General features: G+C 51.4%; 1 protein-coding gene across 6 annotated transcripts in view; it reads right to left on the bottom strand.

The window, feature by feature from the left end:
- RPTOR (regulatory associated protein of MTOR complex 1) overlaps positions 1-18,007 on the bottom strand; it is a 306,816-nt gene that overhangs the window by 62,725 nt on the left and 226,084 nt on the right. For all 6 annotated transcript variants that reach the window (XM_075904085.2, XM_075904088.2, XM_075904089.2 and 3 more), the window contains 4 exons: positions 13,740-13,857; positions 11,934-12,074; positions 10,966-11,124; positions 2,925-3,043 (listed from right to left, as the gene is read on the bottom strand). In XM_075904085.2, coding sequence (XP_075760200.1) covers positions 2,925-3,043; positions 10,966-11,124; positions 11,934-12,074; positions 13,740-13,857 — 537 coding nt within the window. The remainder of the gene's footprint in view (positions 1-2,924; positions 3,044-10,965; positions 11,125-11,933; positions 12,075-13,739; positions 13,858-18,007) is intronic.

Here is an 18,007-nt window from a genome sequence, read left to right as displayed (position 1 = left end):
CACACGGGCAAATGGACGTTTATGGCCTCTTGAAACGCCTGCATTGTACAACGGGGCAAAAGACCTGGGTGCTGGCCGAGAGAACCTCCAACGCGCAGGAGTGTTGATCCAGTACGTGACCCATGAGTCAGACATTCACGACGGGAGCAGAAAGAGCCGTCTGCCTGCCTTTCTGGGATCCAGGCAGTCAATAGCATGAAAGGCAGAGCAGTGTCCAGTGGGAGCAGCTGTATCTGCCTTTGCACTTTCCACACACAACAATTCAACGTGGACCCAAAATTGAGGCACTCGTGCCTGCGAGCGCACACAGACTCTGTCCTGTCGCTCTGGGAGGGAGCCAGAGGACCTGCCGAGGCAGGCTCGGCTTTCTTCTTCCCTCCCTCCCCCAGAGATGCCCTAGTAGAAAATTCACAATGGCAATTGCTTTTAGGAGAATCAATCCCTCTTGAATGTCACAGATCTGGCTCCAAAGAGGCACAAGTAGTCACGATTGTGTTACATCCACCTGCTCTCCAAACACACGAGCAGCAGCCGCTGGAAAGCAGGCACTCTGTGCTCTTAGCAAGAAGGCCTGGCACCTGAGCGAGCCTACCGAGGGCCTGAAACCGTTGCTTCCCGAGGCTCCCCGCTGTCACCATTAGACACAGGTGCCGGAACATCACTGCCCACGTGCACTGCAAATCAAACTTCGTACTTGAGCCATTATCTGGGGCAGGGGGAAGGGCACATGATGCGAGTGGCGGGAGGGTAGAAGATAACTAGTTAACTAGCCAGCTCTAATCCATCATTAACTAACTTAGTCAAAAAAGGCCCAAGGTTTGTAGAATTTTACAGGCAGGTCTCCCTCACCAGGAGTGGCGGGGGCCAGTGTGGTTTGCTGGAGAGGCTGAAGCAATGCACCATGGGGGTATGAAGTGAAAAGAGCTACGCAAGGGGAACAGGTGCACCTTTCTATGGAAGTGATACGCAAGCGAGGGCTACGGTGCAGTGATCCACAGACAGGAAATAATCCACACGGCAGCTGTGCTACTCCGTTCGGGGGCTTGTTCCTGCAGTAGCCACACCACACCCTTGTCAGGAGGGGAGATGGCAGCTTTGGGTAACGAGCTCAGGCGAAGGGGGCAAGCAGGCAGAGTTGCTGGAAATCTTGGCGATGACAAATGCTTCGGTTGTTTCAGGTGTAAAACCATCTGACCCCGCTGCCTCCGAGCGCAGGGGCCTTAGAGCAGTCACCAGGGAAATGCAGCATGAGATGCAAGAGGTCTGTGTGCTTAAACCGTGCCCACGCTGATGCCCAGTGAAATCTGGGATGCGCTCATGGTCAACGAGAGGGATTTTCCTACTTCCCCTCACCCTTACCACAGCTTCCTACCCCCAGAAGCAGCCTGGGAGTTGGGGTCCTCAGCATACGGCCCGAAAGAAAATAGGGGAGGAGTCAGCAAGCCAGGAGAGCTACCCCCCAAAATCCAGATTGGGGCCTCCAGTGAAGAAGGAACTTTGTCCAGTGCTGCAGGGCTTAGGTCTGAGCCTTAAAAAGTTACCATCAAAATGTACCAGTCCTGGCCCAGCGTCCATTCCCCACCCCGACACCACAACGTTCACAAGCCCATAGCCCCTGCTGGCTCAGCAGCACTGTGCTACGTTAGTGAAGACATTTACAGGACACCGCCACCTCGCCGGGGGTGCTCATGCAGCTCTTTTGTAGCAAAGGGGTAAGCCCCAGAGAAACAGGTAAGAAAGGAAAAGGGGAGCCTAGATCTGCTGTACGCCCCGGGCAATCCCGCCATTTTAGAACTAGAGCTTCTGTTTGCAGAATCTAACGACGACCACAACGTGGTCCAGAAAGGAGAGTCTGAAAGCTCCGATTCCCCCCGCACTTTGAATTTGAGATTTGCCAGTCTGCAGCAGAGGTACCCGAGTCACGAACGGGAGAGCTCAGCTCACCACCTCAGGAGGAGAAGTTACACAAAAATCCAACCTCCCCGCAATGCCCAGACTTGAAGCCTGCAGCCTGAGCCGTGAGCGTATCCAAAACAAGTGAACAAAGGGGTTCATTGGGAACTAACTTCCAGGTCACAAACGGATGTAAAGCAGGGTCTCTAGCACTGTCAGAGTGGATGGTGTTGCTGCATCTCTTACAGTCAGGCCAGCTCAGGAGCTCACGTCGAAGTGATGGGGTAAAATCAGCAAGAGACTCCATCTTGCTTTGGAACGGGTCGTGGTCCTGCTAGAGCAACTGTGCAGGTGGAATCCCAATGGGTGGGCAGGAGCATGTCTGGGTGGCATCCCAGTGCGGGCGGCTGGTGATTAGAAGCCCTGAAGGGATCAGGTGCTTGTTTTCTGGTGGGAGGGGGAGGGCGCTGGTACAGCTCCCCGGGCTGGCAATTCTGGAGTAGCAGTGCTGCTGGCCTCCAGGGATTTCTCAGCAGGATGAAATGTGAGGAGCAGGGTGACTTAGGCTTGTGCTGAAGAGGGGAGGAGCAGGAAGGGGGTCTCATGCAGACTCACATGTTCACCTGGACTAGAGGGCCGGGGTGGCGTCACTCTCCAGGCCAGTCCCGCTTGCACGATCTACATCAGTTTGCAAAGTGATAATTTACTGAAGACTGTCAGGCCTCCCCAAGGACTTGCTGGACAAGTAAGCAAGACTCAGGTTTTTAAGGCCTCCAGCTAACAATGGCACCTCTGAAATAATTCCGGCCTCCCCCTCAAAGAGTCATTTTTATTTGGCCAGGGACTCGCCAGGGCGGTTTGGTTTGGATGGCGGGGGTTCCTTCTCTACCAGTACAGCGCTGGCTCAGACTGAGCTGGGTCACTTACCATGGCCCTCCAACTGGGCATATATAAATCCAGTCCCCCTGCGCTTTGTCCGGGGATGGAAAACCCTCCACACATAGGCACCACATGAAGACTGGCGGTCATACCTTGTAGGCAATGCTGTTGAGCACTTTCATGGCCACATCGGAGACATCTGGGTATGGGTCAGCAGCCAGGTGTAGAAGGACTCTCCAGATTTGGGTGTAAACACTATTGAAAGAGACTCCTAGGGCAGAAAACACAGAGAGCACACACAATCAGAAAGCTGTGGTCACCCCGAGGCCTCGGGGGGGCGAGGGATTCATTTCCTCCCAAGGAAGAGCTGCTTTTGAACTTTACAATGGCAGTTAGAGAAGATCAAAGTAAGCACAATCCAAAAAAACCAGAAGAAACTCTCACTGTGTGATCCCTTTGGGATGTCTGCAAGGGCTAGACAGACAGACACAGACTATCTGCCCGGAATTAGCATTCAAGTACTTGTTTAATTAATCCACTTAAGCAAGTCAATTGACCAACTTGTCTGAGGTCTACTCAATGGGTAAGAAGGCCGGAGCCTCTCTGAATAGCTACATTAATTACAATCCTTTTGCCCTGTTCAAGGTTAGCTATGCAGCTAGTATTTCCAGGACTTTATGTATTCCACAGGTGTATGCAAACTCTAAATGCTAATAATGAGGTATCAGGGCGCTTCATTTTACAGGGCAGAAGGTTGAGCCAACCCTTTAAACAGCAATTAAATCAATTTGCTAATTACCAACGTGGTCACTGAACGTCTGCTGTTTAGTATATGCCCGGAGAGGGAGTCATAAATGCACCTTATAAATCAAATAAATAAGAGTTTGTATGATTGATAAGACTCCTGTGAACATTTTATTTGACTGGTTTTAGGCACACTGGCCATTTTCTTTCATGCCTCCTACACCATCCGCCAGGTACTACAGCTCTGACACCAATCTCGGGAACAAGGCAGGTGCTGTAGGGACAAAGGGAACCGAAATAGACTTTTCAAGTGAGTCACAATGAATGGTAAATGGTGCAGAAAGCGGTGGCCTTTCCCCATGTGCTCCCAGAGGCCTCTGAACAAAGCTTTTCGTTAGGAAGATGCAGCCCCTTGGCTGACAAGCAAGCGCTCGCCTCCGACAGTGTCTGTGCTCGACACTCGGGTCAAGAGAAAACACACACTGGCAGCTCAGTTCTGAACTCTGGCCCAAGATGGAAGCCGGACGGTTACCAGCTTGAGCAGTGCACAGACCGCACTGGTTTCCAGATGCCTGTCTAGCTTACACGAGGGACTCTCCCTTGTGCCAGAAACATTCATCATGATGTGACAGGCACGGCCCACACAACAGGGCGGCGAGGAAGGCCCATGTCCTCGCACAGCCTGCAAAGAACAGGGCCTCTCCACCCACCAGGGCCCCGGAGATTTGCCAGCGACGTCTACTCACGCCAGCAAGAGCTGCACATGCCGACCTCAGGGCTCTCCGCTGTTGATGACATCCTGGGCGGTCTGTCCATCAAACTCTCACGAGCTTCCCTCGCTCTGCCAATACGCAGGGTTCGTATGGGATTGCCACCGATCCTCACAACCATGTGGGGCTCCGAAAAGATGCAGCCAGGTCAAATTTGCTCTTCAGGACGTCACGGCAGGTGCAAGAGGAACCAGACTCCACAAAGGTTCCCGCTCCAGTCTGTCTCCATGTTTACAGAGCCCAGAGCCAACAGTGTTCAAAACCAATAGCCTGGCTGCTCGGTTAGGGGAAGGAGGGCGCTGCTTGGTGGCAGGGAGGAGTGTCTGCACATCCAGGTGCGAATTCTGACTCTGGCCATAAGGCAATGATTTAGCCCTGACTGTGGCAGCCATTTGTTTATTTTTAAAATAAAGGGGGGGAAAAAAAGCATCAGAAACCAAAGCCAGTCTCTGCTGTGGAGCAAGCCAGGCCTGCTGCCCCAAAGGTACTCAGAAGAAGCTGGCACAGTGCCGGTCTGCGTTTGCCAGGCCACTGGCTTCAGCCTGGCTTTGCACAAGCAGCAAATTCACCTTGAAAACAACTCACCCAAGACAGACAAGGTGATAAAAGCCTGGAGATAATGCAGGCCAGCCGCTGACGCAGCCAGCCAGGTAAGCTGTGGCACAGGCTCCCTGAAGCCTGCTCAGCGTCCTGCCTCCACTGTGTTTGGCCTGCGCGGGAAGTTACATAAGGGCAAGTGGGAATCTAGAGGGCTTGGCTGCTTTTAGAGAAAGAGAAGGCGGTGGGGGGAAGAAGTGGGAGAGGAGGGAATCCAGCTCGCAGTATCTCCAGCCCCTCGGATAACGCCCTCACTTGTGACGCAAGCAGGAAGAAAACCCCCCAAGACATTTTTTACGCATCAAGCTTGCGGGGGGGGTGGGGGTGGGGTGGGGTGGAGAAGGACTTCACCAATGCAATCCTCATTCGTTCGACAGCTTCTGCCAGGAACAGAGGGAATTTCTATAAAGGCTTTTTCGACTCATTAGCGTTAGTGCTTGACGGCGTGTTCCCTTCCCTTCCTTTCCTAACAGTGTTGCTCATCAAATGGATTCAGCAGGAGTGACGCAGCTCATAGCTCTTTGTTCAACTTGAAGCGCCTGAGTCAGTGTGATAATGACAGGAGATTCGGACAGCGGGAGGGAACAATGGCTTCATTTCACATAATGGACTACAATAAAAAAAATCCACGCGACACAGACAAAGAACTAGGCGAGCGGGGAGAGTTCATTTAAAATGACAGCTCTGTAATTAGCTGGACCGATTCAACACGGGTTAAACAGACCTTGCAATGCAGATTTACAAAATGATTCCTCTCAGCTATGAACGTCAAAAATAAATTGCCTTTCTTCACGGACTGTTTGGGTTTTGTGCGGGTGTGCGTACTGCTTCATTCAATTTAACAGCAAACAGCAGGGCGGCACAATTGGTTCAGATCTTCAACCTTGCAACCTGAGTCCACACACGCATTAAAACATCACTGTCGGTGTGTCACCTCTTTCCTTGGTTTGGCTTTCTCTGTGGTTTTGGCCTCGCCATAATTCTACAGTGATTCTAAACCTGGAGCGCCAAAAGAAGATGCAGTCCACACCCCACAAATTGCCCAAAATCTCAGCACTTTGGGCATTTTTGATTGGTGACATCAGCTTTTCTCTGCTTTTGTATGTTCTTACTGAAGTGAACAACAAGTTTTGGACTGACACATACAGCTGAACTATTTCAGACTGAACAGTGAGGGGTGGATGGGTATGCTGATATATTATTCTTATCACTGGTAATCCCACCTCTGCACTCTAAATTTATCCTCCACATCCCTCTTCTCATGAGTAAAACATAAGACTTGGAGAGACCTAGATTCGGATACAAAAAGATCTAAAATTCAGATTGCTCTGTGAACTCCACTTCAGTAGGTGTGAGAGGCAGCCCAACTCCTTAGGGGCAAACCACTGCACGACAGCAGTTGGAGAATGACTATTTCCTGCAGAGATCGCACCATTTATAGGTGGAACCCTCGGTCTATTCATAGGTAAGGTTGTGAGTGTCACACACGTCATGGATTCTGTGATGTTCCAGGACCTCCATGGCTTCAGGGTCAGTCCAGGGACTGCTGGCGCAGCAGCTGCTAGAACAGACCAGCAGCCAGCCCCAGAGCCAGTGAACAGCTGACCAGTGGTCCTGGCCACTAGAGTAGGGTCTGGGGTTGGGCCAGCCCCCCTGGGGCTGGACTAGCAGTTAGCCTCAGCTGCAGGAGTAGGGGGCTGGAGCAGCTGCAAACGCCGGCAGCACTTGGTTTGTCCCTCCAGCCCCAGATAAAGTCAGGCAGGCACATGTCGCGAGTGTGCATGAATTTTTTGTTGATGATCCGTGATCTGGGCTCGTCTTATTAAAAATACCGGAGACAGAATCTTAACCTTGTTCCTAGGGTCTCGGGAGGTCACCTCCCACTCCAGCCTCTCTGGGCCCTCCGACCGCTCTGCTCCGACTCTCCGGGAGCGCGGAGGCACAGTACTTCCCAAGGCTAAAGCTGCTCCCAGAGGAAGCTGGTGATGGATCAATAGTAAACGCCTTCCCCCAATACCCTGCAATGCAGAAGGACGCTCACTGGGCTAGTCCCAGTGACGTGGGGCAGAAGCGGCGCAGGATGTAGAAAGGGGCCTTTGCAGTCCCGCACAGACCCGCTTCCCGCTCCCCAACACGTTTGACAGGGTGCCCGGTGGCTGCCTGGTGGGGCTGTGGGCTGCATGTGGGGGCTCTAGGACCACCGGGCCAGCAGGAGGTGGGGAGGCCAGCAGGCCGGCGTGGTGCTTGGCAGTGGCTGCCCAGCGGGTCCTAGAGCAATGGCTGCCCAGCAGGGTTGGCAGGGCAGCAGGGCTGGCAGGAGGTGGGGAGCGAGCCGGGAGGCCAGTGGCAGGGGTCCAGAAATGACCTCCCCAGACCGACAAAATCCCTCACCTCGGACCGGTGAGGTCCCGAGGGTTCCGGACCAGAGAGATCCAACCTGTACATGTTTAACACTGCACCATGCTGCGGGGGGGGAGGACACTGGAGAACCCCATACCCATGCCGCAGTGGGGCCGGCTGGGCTGGAGCAGCCAGGATGGGCCAAGCATGCCTCACGGCGCTTGGGGAAGGAGGGGCGCGGCTGCTCCGGCTGGGCCAAGCACCAGTTAACTGGTTACCCCAGTAAGCACGCCAGCAAAGCGAATACTTACTGGGTAACCGGTTAACCCTTTACATCCCTACCAGTCATATTGTTCAAGGACTGTGTTCAGATCATGCCTAGTAAGAAAGAGACGTGAGAGACCAGAAATTAATGGACTGAGATCGGGGCATCAGAAATGATGGCTAGCGGGTGAACAAAATGACGAGCGATGGGCTAGTCCACCCATTGCGCCTTTTGGGGTCATTCACAAAGATTCTTGGGGGAAAATGCAGCCGCGCGGATGTGAATGCTAGCTGGCAACAGTGAGAGAAGGGGACGGGACAAGCTTCTCCGTTACGGGTGCCACCCCGACCATCCGGGACCCTCAACCTTCTTCAGCCCCATCCTGAAGGAGGGTCTGTAACAGACCAGGTCGGAGAGAGGGTCTCAGAAGACGGGCCTCTCCACAGGCTGTGGCTAAATCCTGACTATCACCTGGGATGAGACATTCAGTCACCCCCTGTGTTCTTTTCCTCCCCCACCCTTGATTTATTTGCTTTCCTCTTCCTCTCCTTTTGCCTTCTGTTCAATGCGTGCCGGGGTTAGCTGGCCAAGGGGGTATATTTCACAGCACTGCTGTCAGCCTGTGGCCAGAGAGGCAGACAAAAGCAGTACCCTCGACAGCTCGACACAGATACAAGTTTGCCATGGCTCCAAGTGGCTTATAACACCATCTGCCATACTGGTGGTTTTCCAGCAGGGAGGCTGCATAGGAAAATCAACACTGGAGACAGATTTTCTGTCTTTGCTGCTCTTTTCTCTTCCCTCTTGCGTGCGCTTGTCTTGGGCTATCTTTTGGGAACAACCTCAGCAATGACGACTGCTCCTGTCCATCTCGGCTAACTTCTCCTTCCCCCCAACATCCAATTGCTACCACGTTTACTACCTTCCGAGGGTACGTCTGCACAGCGGGGCTACACTCGAAATAAGCGATGCAACCTGAGCTATGCTAATTGCGTAGCTTACCTCGAGACAGCTTATTTTGAATTTGGGCACGTCTCACACAGCACTGATTTCACAATAGTGCACTCTTCCTCCGACTTCCCTTACTCGTACAATGAGGGTTACAGAAGTCGGAGTAGGAACCACACTAGATCAAATTTATTTCAAAATAATGGGCTTGCTGTGTAGACGTGCAATACGTTATTTTGGAATCATGTCCGTTATTCAGAAATAATGCTGTTGTGTAGACATACCCTAAAAAACTCAAAGAAGGGGCCTTTTTTGGTTAAAGACTCCTTTCAGTGAAAGGGAATAAGGAATGCTAGAAAAGAGACAGGGTTACTTTCTATATTGCAATTGCTCTGGTTTTTGCTTTTTTTTTTAATCTTTCATCAAAGATTAAAAGGGTTTTTAATAACATGTTCACCATGGTACTAGCCAGGCTCAAGTCTCTGAAAACCTGGTTTTTAACACTACTGCAGGGCAGTGACTGCGTCACGTAAACACCTTTGACTTTTTGGGCTCGTGGATTCCATCTAAATTAATACAACAGTGGTCCCAGCTGGCCTTGTCAGTTCCAGGAGGGACTCTACAGGATCAGCTCAAACTGGGGCCTGCTGCATGGCAAGGCGTCAACCTACCAGAGTGGGCAGAATTGAAGACATTCTGAAAAAAAATCTTCCCTTTGGGACCTAGCGCAGAGCAGGCTGGGAGACAGCAATTCTTTAGCAGAAATGAAAAAACACCCCAACTTTAAACAGGCAAACGCCGAAGGTAATGGGATTCCGTGTAAGTTATGAATTTTAAACACTTCTATAAAGCTCTGTCGTTTACAGCTGGATATGAGCTCTTCCTGATTGAATATGAATGAGGGAGGCTTTGGAGTGCCGCTTTTTTGTTTTCTTAAGCTTCCCTCACTCATCTCCAGCTCATTTCTCGACTTTTTCTCAACCATGCAGTAAAGCTCTTTGGAGACACAAACAAACTCGCAAGCAGGCAGCTGGTCTTTGCGGTGGAAGGAGACTGGGAGAGTGTGGCGCAGAGAGGAGGCGAAGAAGGGAGCTAAGGCTTTAACCTGCCCCAGGGACAGCTGCGTCCTGTTGTGCCCACTCAGAAGGGACCAGGGTCATTATCGGTCATGTCCTGTGACTGAATTAAGACACCAGTGACTGCACTTTGTTAGGCCAGGACAAGATTGATTTTACTCTCTCGAGGGTCAGGGGATCTGCCAGTCATTCATGAACAGCCTACATGAGGTGCCAATTGACGTGTTCACTCATAGGACCCCAGAATCGTTCTACTCCTGGCGTGTGGGGCGTACGTGTTGCAGATCATTACTCCTCCACGTGACAACGGGAGGGCGGGATTTTTTACAGCAACTGACCATAATGGAAGGGGATGAGCCTCCCCCATCATTTCTCCAGCGGTGCACTGATTTCTCCAGCCCAGAGCAAGCCTGCATTCCAAACACTGGGTTCCTGGCGCGGTGCCTGGCTGTTCTCCAGCCACATCAGAAAGGTTTGAAAAGACAGCAAGCTAAAGACAAATGCATCTGTCGCAATCGGCTGAGCCTGAAAAAGGCATCAGGAAAATAATCAAAGAACGGAACGAGCGCAGAGCAGAACGCCCACTGCCGATGCACAAAAGCAAAGCCAGGTTCCATCCGACATGCACATCAGCATGCGCGGAGGAAGTGTGAGTCCATTCTCCTTCCTCCTTTGTTTTGGGCACCAACGTCTCAGCCCTGCTGCGTATTGACCGAGGAGCGATGGCTTGACTGCAGAGCAGGGCTGTTGAGCTTTGGTGCTCGGGAGCCCAAAGAGATGTAAAGTGATCAGCTGTGATGCGCTTGGTTCAGAACACATTTCTGTGCCATGCTTTTGCCAACCAAGACAGACAAAGCCAAGGGTTTCTTCCTTCTGGCACCCCATGTAATCATGTGCAAACACACTCAGATGGAAAATCATTGGGGCAACGCTTCCTCAGAGATGAAAAACAACTGCAGGTGAAGTCCATGCCAATGAGCCCAGCAATCAGGCCCATGGACGGAAGAGCCTTCCTCTCCATTTCTAGCCCATGACACTGCAGGGACTGGAAGATTCCAGTAGATGCTGCTACCCTTTTCATGCTCAAGTTCCCGGCAGGAATCCCTTTCTTTGTCACAAACACAGGGCTATGACCACACTTCAGCAGCTATGTCATTGCTAAGGCCCATTCGCCCCAAGGCCCTCAGGTCAACTCCCTTTCTCCCTTCTTCACTCAACCTCACTCCCCCAGCACGCCGGTGTTTGCTCTTGCCGCTGCAATGAGGTCTATCAACGAAGCCCTGGCCGGGTTGATTTAGTTGGGATTGGTCCTGCCTAGAGCAGGGGGCTGGACTTGATGACCTTCTGAGGTCTCTTCCAGCTCTATGGTTCTATGATTCTCTGAGGAGCCTCACCTCAGAGGAAGGGAATGAAAGCTGGAAAACCAATGCAAGGGGGAAGGGCCCTTACTCACCGATCAGCGAATTCAGCGAGGAGTAGGAGCTGACCCTTCGCATCTTGTCGATGGTCTCAAACGACAGGAGGTACTCTTCATTCTCCGGGCTGCCCAAGGTGCTGCTAGCGCTGCTGCTGGTACTGAGATTCCCAGGAGAAAACGCGACAGAGCCGCCAGCTGCCGAGAGAGAAGTGGGGAGAGACAAACACAAATGCTGCCAAATGAACCTTATTTGCTCACGCATCACGTAATGGTTATGAGCCCTGGGACATTCAACAGGTAAAGAGAACTTCCTCGGGCAAGGCAAATCCACCAACCCCTCTTTCTGAACACTGAACGTTTCATGAGAGCAGAGCTACTCAATTTTGGAAGCCCCGGGGACCACAATGATACTCACAGCAACTTAAGTGTGGTTGCATCTACATACAAATATATATGCAACTAGCTTCTTTCACACTGACGGGCATGAATATAAAGATTAAGGCAAGACTACATGACACAGGCCCCATTTAAGTCAGTTCTGCTGATGTTAATAAAACGCAATAGTGACCCGATTTCTACCATATGGCAGCACTTTTAATGAGCAATGACAGTCCAGGTATTTAACTACTAAAACACATAGCAACAGACAACCATGATATTGACTACTTTTTCGTTTTGCCTTCCACCCATGGGCTGCATGTTGAGTAGCCCTGCATTAGAGGGTGAGCATCAAGTCCTCAGTAGACCCAGGCTGGTAAAAGCCATGTGCATGAGGAGATGCCCTGATTGGTCACTAGTAGCTTATAATGTCAATACCACTGAATAGCCTGTTAGCCTGGGAATTGTTCCCTTGCGGGTGGCAGCTGGATACCGTGTGGTAACAGTCAGCTCAAGGCCCTTTCCTCATGACATGCCACAGCAGAGAAGAGCTGAGAAAGGAACAAAACAAAGTCACGTGGGAAAAGGAGGAAGGAAAAACGGAAGACTCTCGCAAGCCCTCTTACATTCTTCATTCAAGCTGAGGTTCTGCAGAGACTTGTTCAGGTTCCTCACCGTGGTGACCGCTCGGATGTTCCCATAGGAGCTGACAGGACGAAGTCTTGGAGTACACGGCCCATCTCGCACTGGTGTCAAGTTCCCACACTCTGCGGGGAGAAAGTTTAGCCGTGAGACGTGCCCTCGCGAGGAAAACCGGGGAGCCGTCGTCTCCCAGCAACGTAGCGAGATCAGTGCCAATCATGCAAACAAGGGAAACTCAACTACCACAGAAAAGGGGGCTCACTGCCCGGTGTCCTGTAACAAGGAGAAAATTACGATGAAGGACTGGAATTTTCATCTCCCCTCTCCCCAAATCCTCTCTGCTCACACCAAGGACAATGACCAAAGAACCATGTTTTGTGGGCTGCAGTCCTTACATATCCCATAGGCTAAACAGGGCTGGGCTTTGGCAATTCCTGAGTGAAAAACAGTAAGACAAACAGGGTACTGCAAGTGGTGGTTTTGGTGATTCTTCCCTCCAAGCCAATACCGAGCTAATCCTAGAATCCTAGAACTGGAAGGGACCTTGAGAGGTTATCAGGTCTCATCCCCTGCCCCTATGGCAGGACCAAGCACCATCTAGACCATCCCTGACAGGTGTCTGTCCAACCTCCAATGATGGAGATTCCACAACTTCCCTAGGCAATTTATGCCTAAGTAATTGAGTAACGCCCGAGCGTGGTGCCAAAGGGGACATTGTTTAGAGACCTACATCTGATGTGCTCATTGCCTCTACTCATTAACAACTGGGGAACATTTTTGCAGTAAAAGCTTATTTAATCCTGGGTTTCCTGGCTAAATTTCACCGCCTGCCCCGAATACCTGCAATTTCAACTGGAAAAGTCATTCTTCATTCCCATTCCTAAAAGCACATAGGTAAAGTTAGTGCCGTCCCATTCCACCAGCGCAACGGGAGCAGTGCTTTCTGGACATCCCATTTATAACGCACTGGGGGCATCCTTCTGGAGGAGTAAGAGACCTGGACGGGATGATTATTTTCTGCAGCAGAGAGGACGAATGGGGGGGAACCAGTCCTCTAATAGGATTCATACTTCAGAAAGACGTGATTAATTACTCATTGCTGAAATAGTTCATCTTCTCTTCTGCAAGTTCCCTGTCGCCACAGCTCTGTTATTCCTGGTGAGTTCCAATTTATTGAATGTCTAAAAATGAAAGGCCAATCACAATTTCTCTAGGACTTTCAATCCCTTAAAGGAAGCAAAATCCACAAGGAAGAAAGGGGTGAGAAAAAAATAGCACATTGAGTACTGAGGACCAGAATCACAAAGCAAAGGCTTTGGAGCACCCAGCGCCACTGCGGGAGGGCAGAGCAACACGAAGGGTTGTGAGTCGAGACGAGAAGAGACGAGAACTGGACACAACCAGTTGGACCGGCTCGTGGTAGGTCAACGAGGATTCTCCTTGGCTGCAGCAATTCAAGTTTGAGAGCGGAAAGTCCCCTGTTCACCCAGGAACAAGCACAGCGCGCGCGGCGTCAGGCAAGCTGCTCCATGAAGTCTTGACAACGTGCTCTCTCAGAGAAGCTCCTCGCAAGGATTTCAGTCTCCAGGACTCCAAGCACCTCTCAGGATTTTCAGAAGCAAATATCCCCAAGATGCAGTTCTGCAGTAAAATACACTACACTGCCCACAGCACCCACTGAACTCCCTAGCACGGGCGCCTATTGGTCATGCATTCAAACGCCTCAAGCTCCTATGCACTGTAAGGACCACGCTTCCCTTGGTCATGAGCAGACAGAAGGACGGACGTACCTGTGGTAGCTGGAGAGGGCAGAGGATAATTCTTCTCTTCTTCCATAAACTGCAAGGCAACCGTGCAGAAATTGCTCTCGTACTGAACCACGAGGTGACTCAACGCCACCACCAACTCCTGGGGAGAGAAAGGGAGGGGGAGAAACAGACCTTGGATGACAGTGCGTGTCAGAAACAAACAAACTGGCTGTGCAGAACAGATGTCATCGAACAAGGGGGAACAACCTGGTCAAGAGGCCATTCCAGAGTCATTCACAAGACAGAGGTGGCGCCCAATACGGACGCAGAGGGGCCATTTTTCTCTGAAAATGCCGGGAGTCTCTGCTCTCGGCAGACCCCCCCTGCCTGAGAAGGAATATGTCACTGGAAATAAAGTGCATCAGTCAGACGGACCCCCGCCTGGCCGGAACAGAACTCTAGGAAGAATTCAAAGATGACTTAAAGGGAACGAGGTCTGATTTAGGATCCCCGGGCTGTGCTTCCACCAAAGAAAAAGGATTTTTAACAAAGACATCTGCGTAAATTAGGCTTGCGGGCACCCTGGAAGTGCCAATGAGATCACCAGAGTTTGTACAAATTCTCCTGCCGTTTGTCAAACACAATGGATCAAAGGGGAGGTTACTGGCTCTTCACGCTAGGCAGTCCCCATCTGTATTCCACACATGGGCGTGCATGGGCACCACACACCCGAGACAGGAAATGCTTTACAACAGCGTCTGTTGGCCCACGCTTGTGCAGCATCGCTCCCGGTGCTCCCATCTGAGGGAACACCAGGTACCGGGGGTTGACGTCTCTCTCGTTCTCCTCTCACCACAAATCCAGCGGGCTCTAGCCCATAGGAAGGGCAGTGGAATACAGATCGGACACAGATCACAAAGAACCTCTCGTTGGCGTAAGTAATAGCCACTTCTCCGAGGGCCGGCCATTGTGTGTCTTGCACAGGGGGGGAGACTGGCTGGCAGTGCTCGGACTGGAGGCCGGAGTGACACTGATCCCATCTCTGAGTCTGCAGCCATGACGTGACCTGGGCCAGAGCGTGTCACCCAGGCGCAGAGAGAGCTCGAGGGGGCCACTCTGCGGATGCCCTGTAGCAGAGCGTCAGGGAGGCATGCCGTGGGGCAGCCTGTGCCTGCCCGGCACGAGCTGACACGCCTGGGGGAGGACCATTGCCTTGATCTGTTATGCAGCCCAGCGAACGATGACAGGCCGTGCGGTAAGGAGGAACTGTCGCGGTGCCCACCCGCACTTCCTCTTCTACTCGCGGGCGAGGGGACCAACAGCGCAGGCCAGTGGACGCTGCTCTGACACCTTTCTGGACTCAGGCACATGAGGGAAACACGCAGCGGCGCCTGCACATGGGGGAGGCCACTGCAGCTATCGCTCGCTTGGTTCGGCCAAGGCATGTTCCAAGGGACTCTACCACAGAAGGCCAAATACTTCTTGAAGTAGAGAGCGACCCAGATGCTCCTCTGCCACGAAAAGCAAGGGGATCGCTGTGTCCCCTGGAGGCAGGTCCATGCTGCCATGGAAGCCCAGGCTTAGTGGGACTGGAGTTTGCTGACCTGTGCTAGGGAACCGTAGGCTTCACAGTCAACATGGTACATGAAGACTCTTCTACCTGTGCTCAATAGCAGGGCTCTGTTGTCCACACCGCAGTGTGCAAACCCAAGTCAAAGTGACCACAACCCAGAGTCCCTAGAGCTCCCTCCCCATCCCTGCTCTAGCCCTAAGAACTGTGATGCATTGTGGGAAAACCTGACAGCCTGGTGCACACCTTACCAGGAGGCAGCTCACTTTGCAAGAGGCCAGATTGGTTTGGTTGCCATTGCAAAGCCCAGCAGCACTCTGACCAGGTCCTTGCAGATCAGGGATCAGCCTAGAATGGGTTAACGGGGACCTGAGCTGCTGCCCTTTGCAACACGGGGGGGGGGGGGGGGAGGAACGGGGGGGGGGGGTGTTCCGTTTTCAATACAGAGGACTGCAGAATGCTGTTGCCCCGTGGAATTGTGTGATTCTTCCAGCTGACGCCCTGGTCAAGCAGGGCTGCGTGGACACTGCAAAGCAATAGGGCTCGGAGGTTGCACCCCAGCTTGCACTGCAGTGTAGATGTACACTGCATTCCAGAGATGCTAATCTTCTCTGGAGACGAATGCCACAGGCAGGCCAAATCATAACAAAGATGGACAGAGCCCTCTGCCAGCGAGAGCAAAGTCAGGCCTGAAGGGCGCATGATCTTACATTTACAGCAATGCTAGATCAACAGACCCCCAATGAGCCTGCTTACAAAGAGAGGAATGAGGCTGCTATTTAGACTGTTTGGACCCTGTTACATTTTCTTGCTCTGCAAATCAAAGGCTCCCACAATGAACCTACCCCCCCAAATAGTGCAGGTGAGGTCACTTGCCAACAAGACTCAGGGTCCTCACTTCCTTTGAGATACCTCAAATCTCAAAACCAGGCAGGGCATGGAGTTATGCCAGAGTCTGTTCCCAGAATGCTTTTAAAATTGGGAGTCTTGTATATTTCAGTCCTCAGCCTGCTAACGAGAACGGACTGGCCTTGCCTAACAGCAGGCAGCAAGGTGTACAACTCCTCTCAAACTGGCCCATGCTGACACAGACGGCTTACCGACAGCTCCAGCCTGTACATCTCTCTCTGTCTCTCTAGAGTGTAAGAATATACAAAAACTCCGGTAGCGTGCTCTCTCTCACTCCACCCCACCAAACCAACAGCTAAGATGGCAGAGTTTGCATATTCCCTTTCCTCTGAGGTAACATGGTGGCAAACAGCCTCTGTGAGCATCTTATTTAAAAAACAAGGCAGAAAAAAATCCCTGTGAAACCAGCTCTCTGTCAAAATTAATGCTCATCTGTCACCTTGAGTAGGAACGAGGGCACTTTTTTATATTTGGTTTGGAGAAGCATCGATTTTTCCTTCCCTTCAGTGCAAAGATCTGAAGAAAGCCAGAGCACTGAGTTTCAAAATGAATTCTCCATAACAAAAGATCTTTTATTCCTGGCCAGGCTCCCCTGCTCTTTGATTCAGCCTGATATTGTCAAAGTGATGCACTGTCACAGAAAGAACAGACCCGGCGTCCCGCTCACAGCTCCTTCCTCTCACATCCAAGCTGCCCTGCCTTGCCAGACACATTTCCTGGCCTGCCCTGCCAGGCCAGACACGTTTCCTGGCATGAAATAACAACTCATGCTAAGGAGCAGGCCTCTTGCTCCTTGTGGCAAAAGCCAAGCTACACTTGCTGGAAGGAGCTGTACTCCTGCTGGCTGAGCTACATTCGCTCTAAACTCAGTCACCGATATCAGCCACCATGAAAAACACGGGAACTCAGCATCAGAGTCAGTCCAGGGGAGAACACCAGGCTTATCCTAATCTACTAAAACCAATGCTGGCTAATTGAGGACTGACACTGCTGGTCTGGGAAGGAAGCCCTACACTTAATTCTGGCTCAATGACTGCAACACAGGAGCCATAGAGAGAGGATGGGGAAGTGGACACCAAAACTCATCTTCTCTTTGGGATTGTTAGGTCCCATCAAAGTCACTGGCTGGAGAGCTGAGGGCTGTTGCTAACACCGATTTGACAGCGTAGATCACCAAGAGAGAGATCTGCATTTTCCAAAGATCGTGCACCCTGAAAAACAGGTCCACCAATGAATAACGTGAAGCATAAAAGGCTGGTGGAACAAGGCCCCAGATTCAATCTCTCATTGCCGGCTCAACACAGCCCGTTGTACAACTAATATTCCAGTTAAACAAACAGGAAGTTTGGCTATGTCTGGAATGATTGAGCAGCTGCTGGCAAGCCAATCCTGCCAGGAACAATTTGGCAGTGTCTGGCAGGTGGGGTCTGCCTGGAACAATACAGACAACTTAGCAAGCACTTACTGCGCTTTGCCATATAATGGAGGGTCAGAACACAGGAACTTCAGAAGACTAAGGAATTATTGTTCCCATTGTATTACTACCACTCCTTGATCTCTGCTTTCCACAACCAACTCTCTGTAGAACTTTTCATGGGTGATGTACCCAAAGAAGTGGGTGCTAATATGTAAACTGCATTGTAACATGTATTATCTTAAATTTGGAGAATTGCTGATTAAGCACGATGAAGTACATATATCTCATGACTTTGAAAACGTACTTTGTATTTGTGACTAGTCTGGACACTCTCTCAGATGTACAGAGACTCTTCTTAATCTGGGTATCACGCAATATTTTCAAAATGAGATTTAATACAATTGTTATTTCCTC

The sequence above is a fragment of the Pelodiscus sinensis genome, chromosome 20 (assembly GCF_052426305.1).
Source record: "Pelodiscus sinensis isolate ZL-2025 chromosome 20, ASM5242630v1, whole genome shotgun sequence".
NCBI classification, from domain to species: Eukaryota; Metazoa; Chordata; order Testudines; family Trionychidae; genus Pelodiscus; species Pelodiscus sinensis.
Note: the sequence above shows the minus strand (reverse complement) of the source record. Positions and strands in the feature narration are given on the sequence as shown.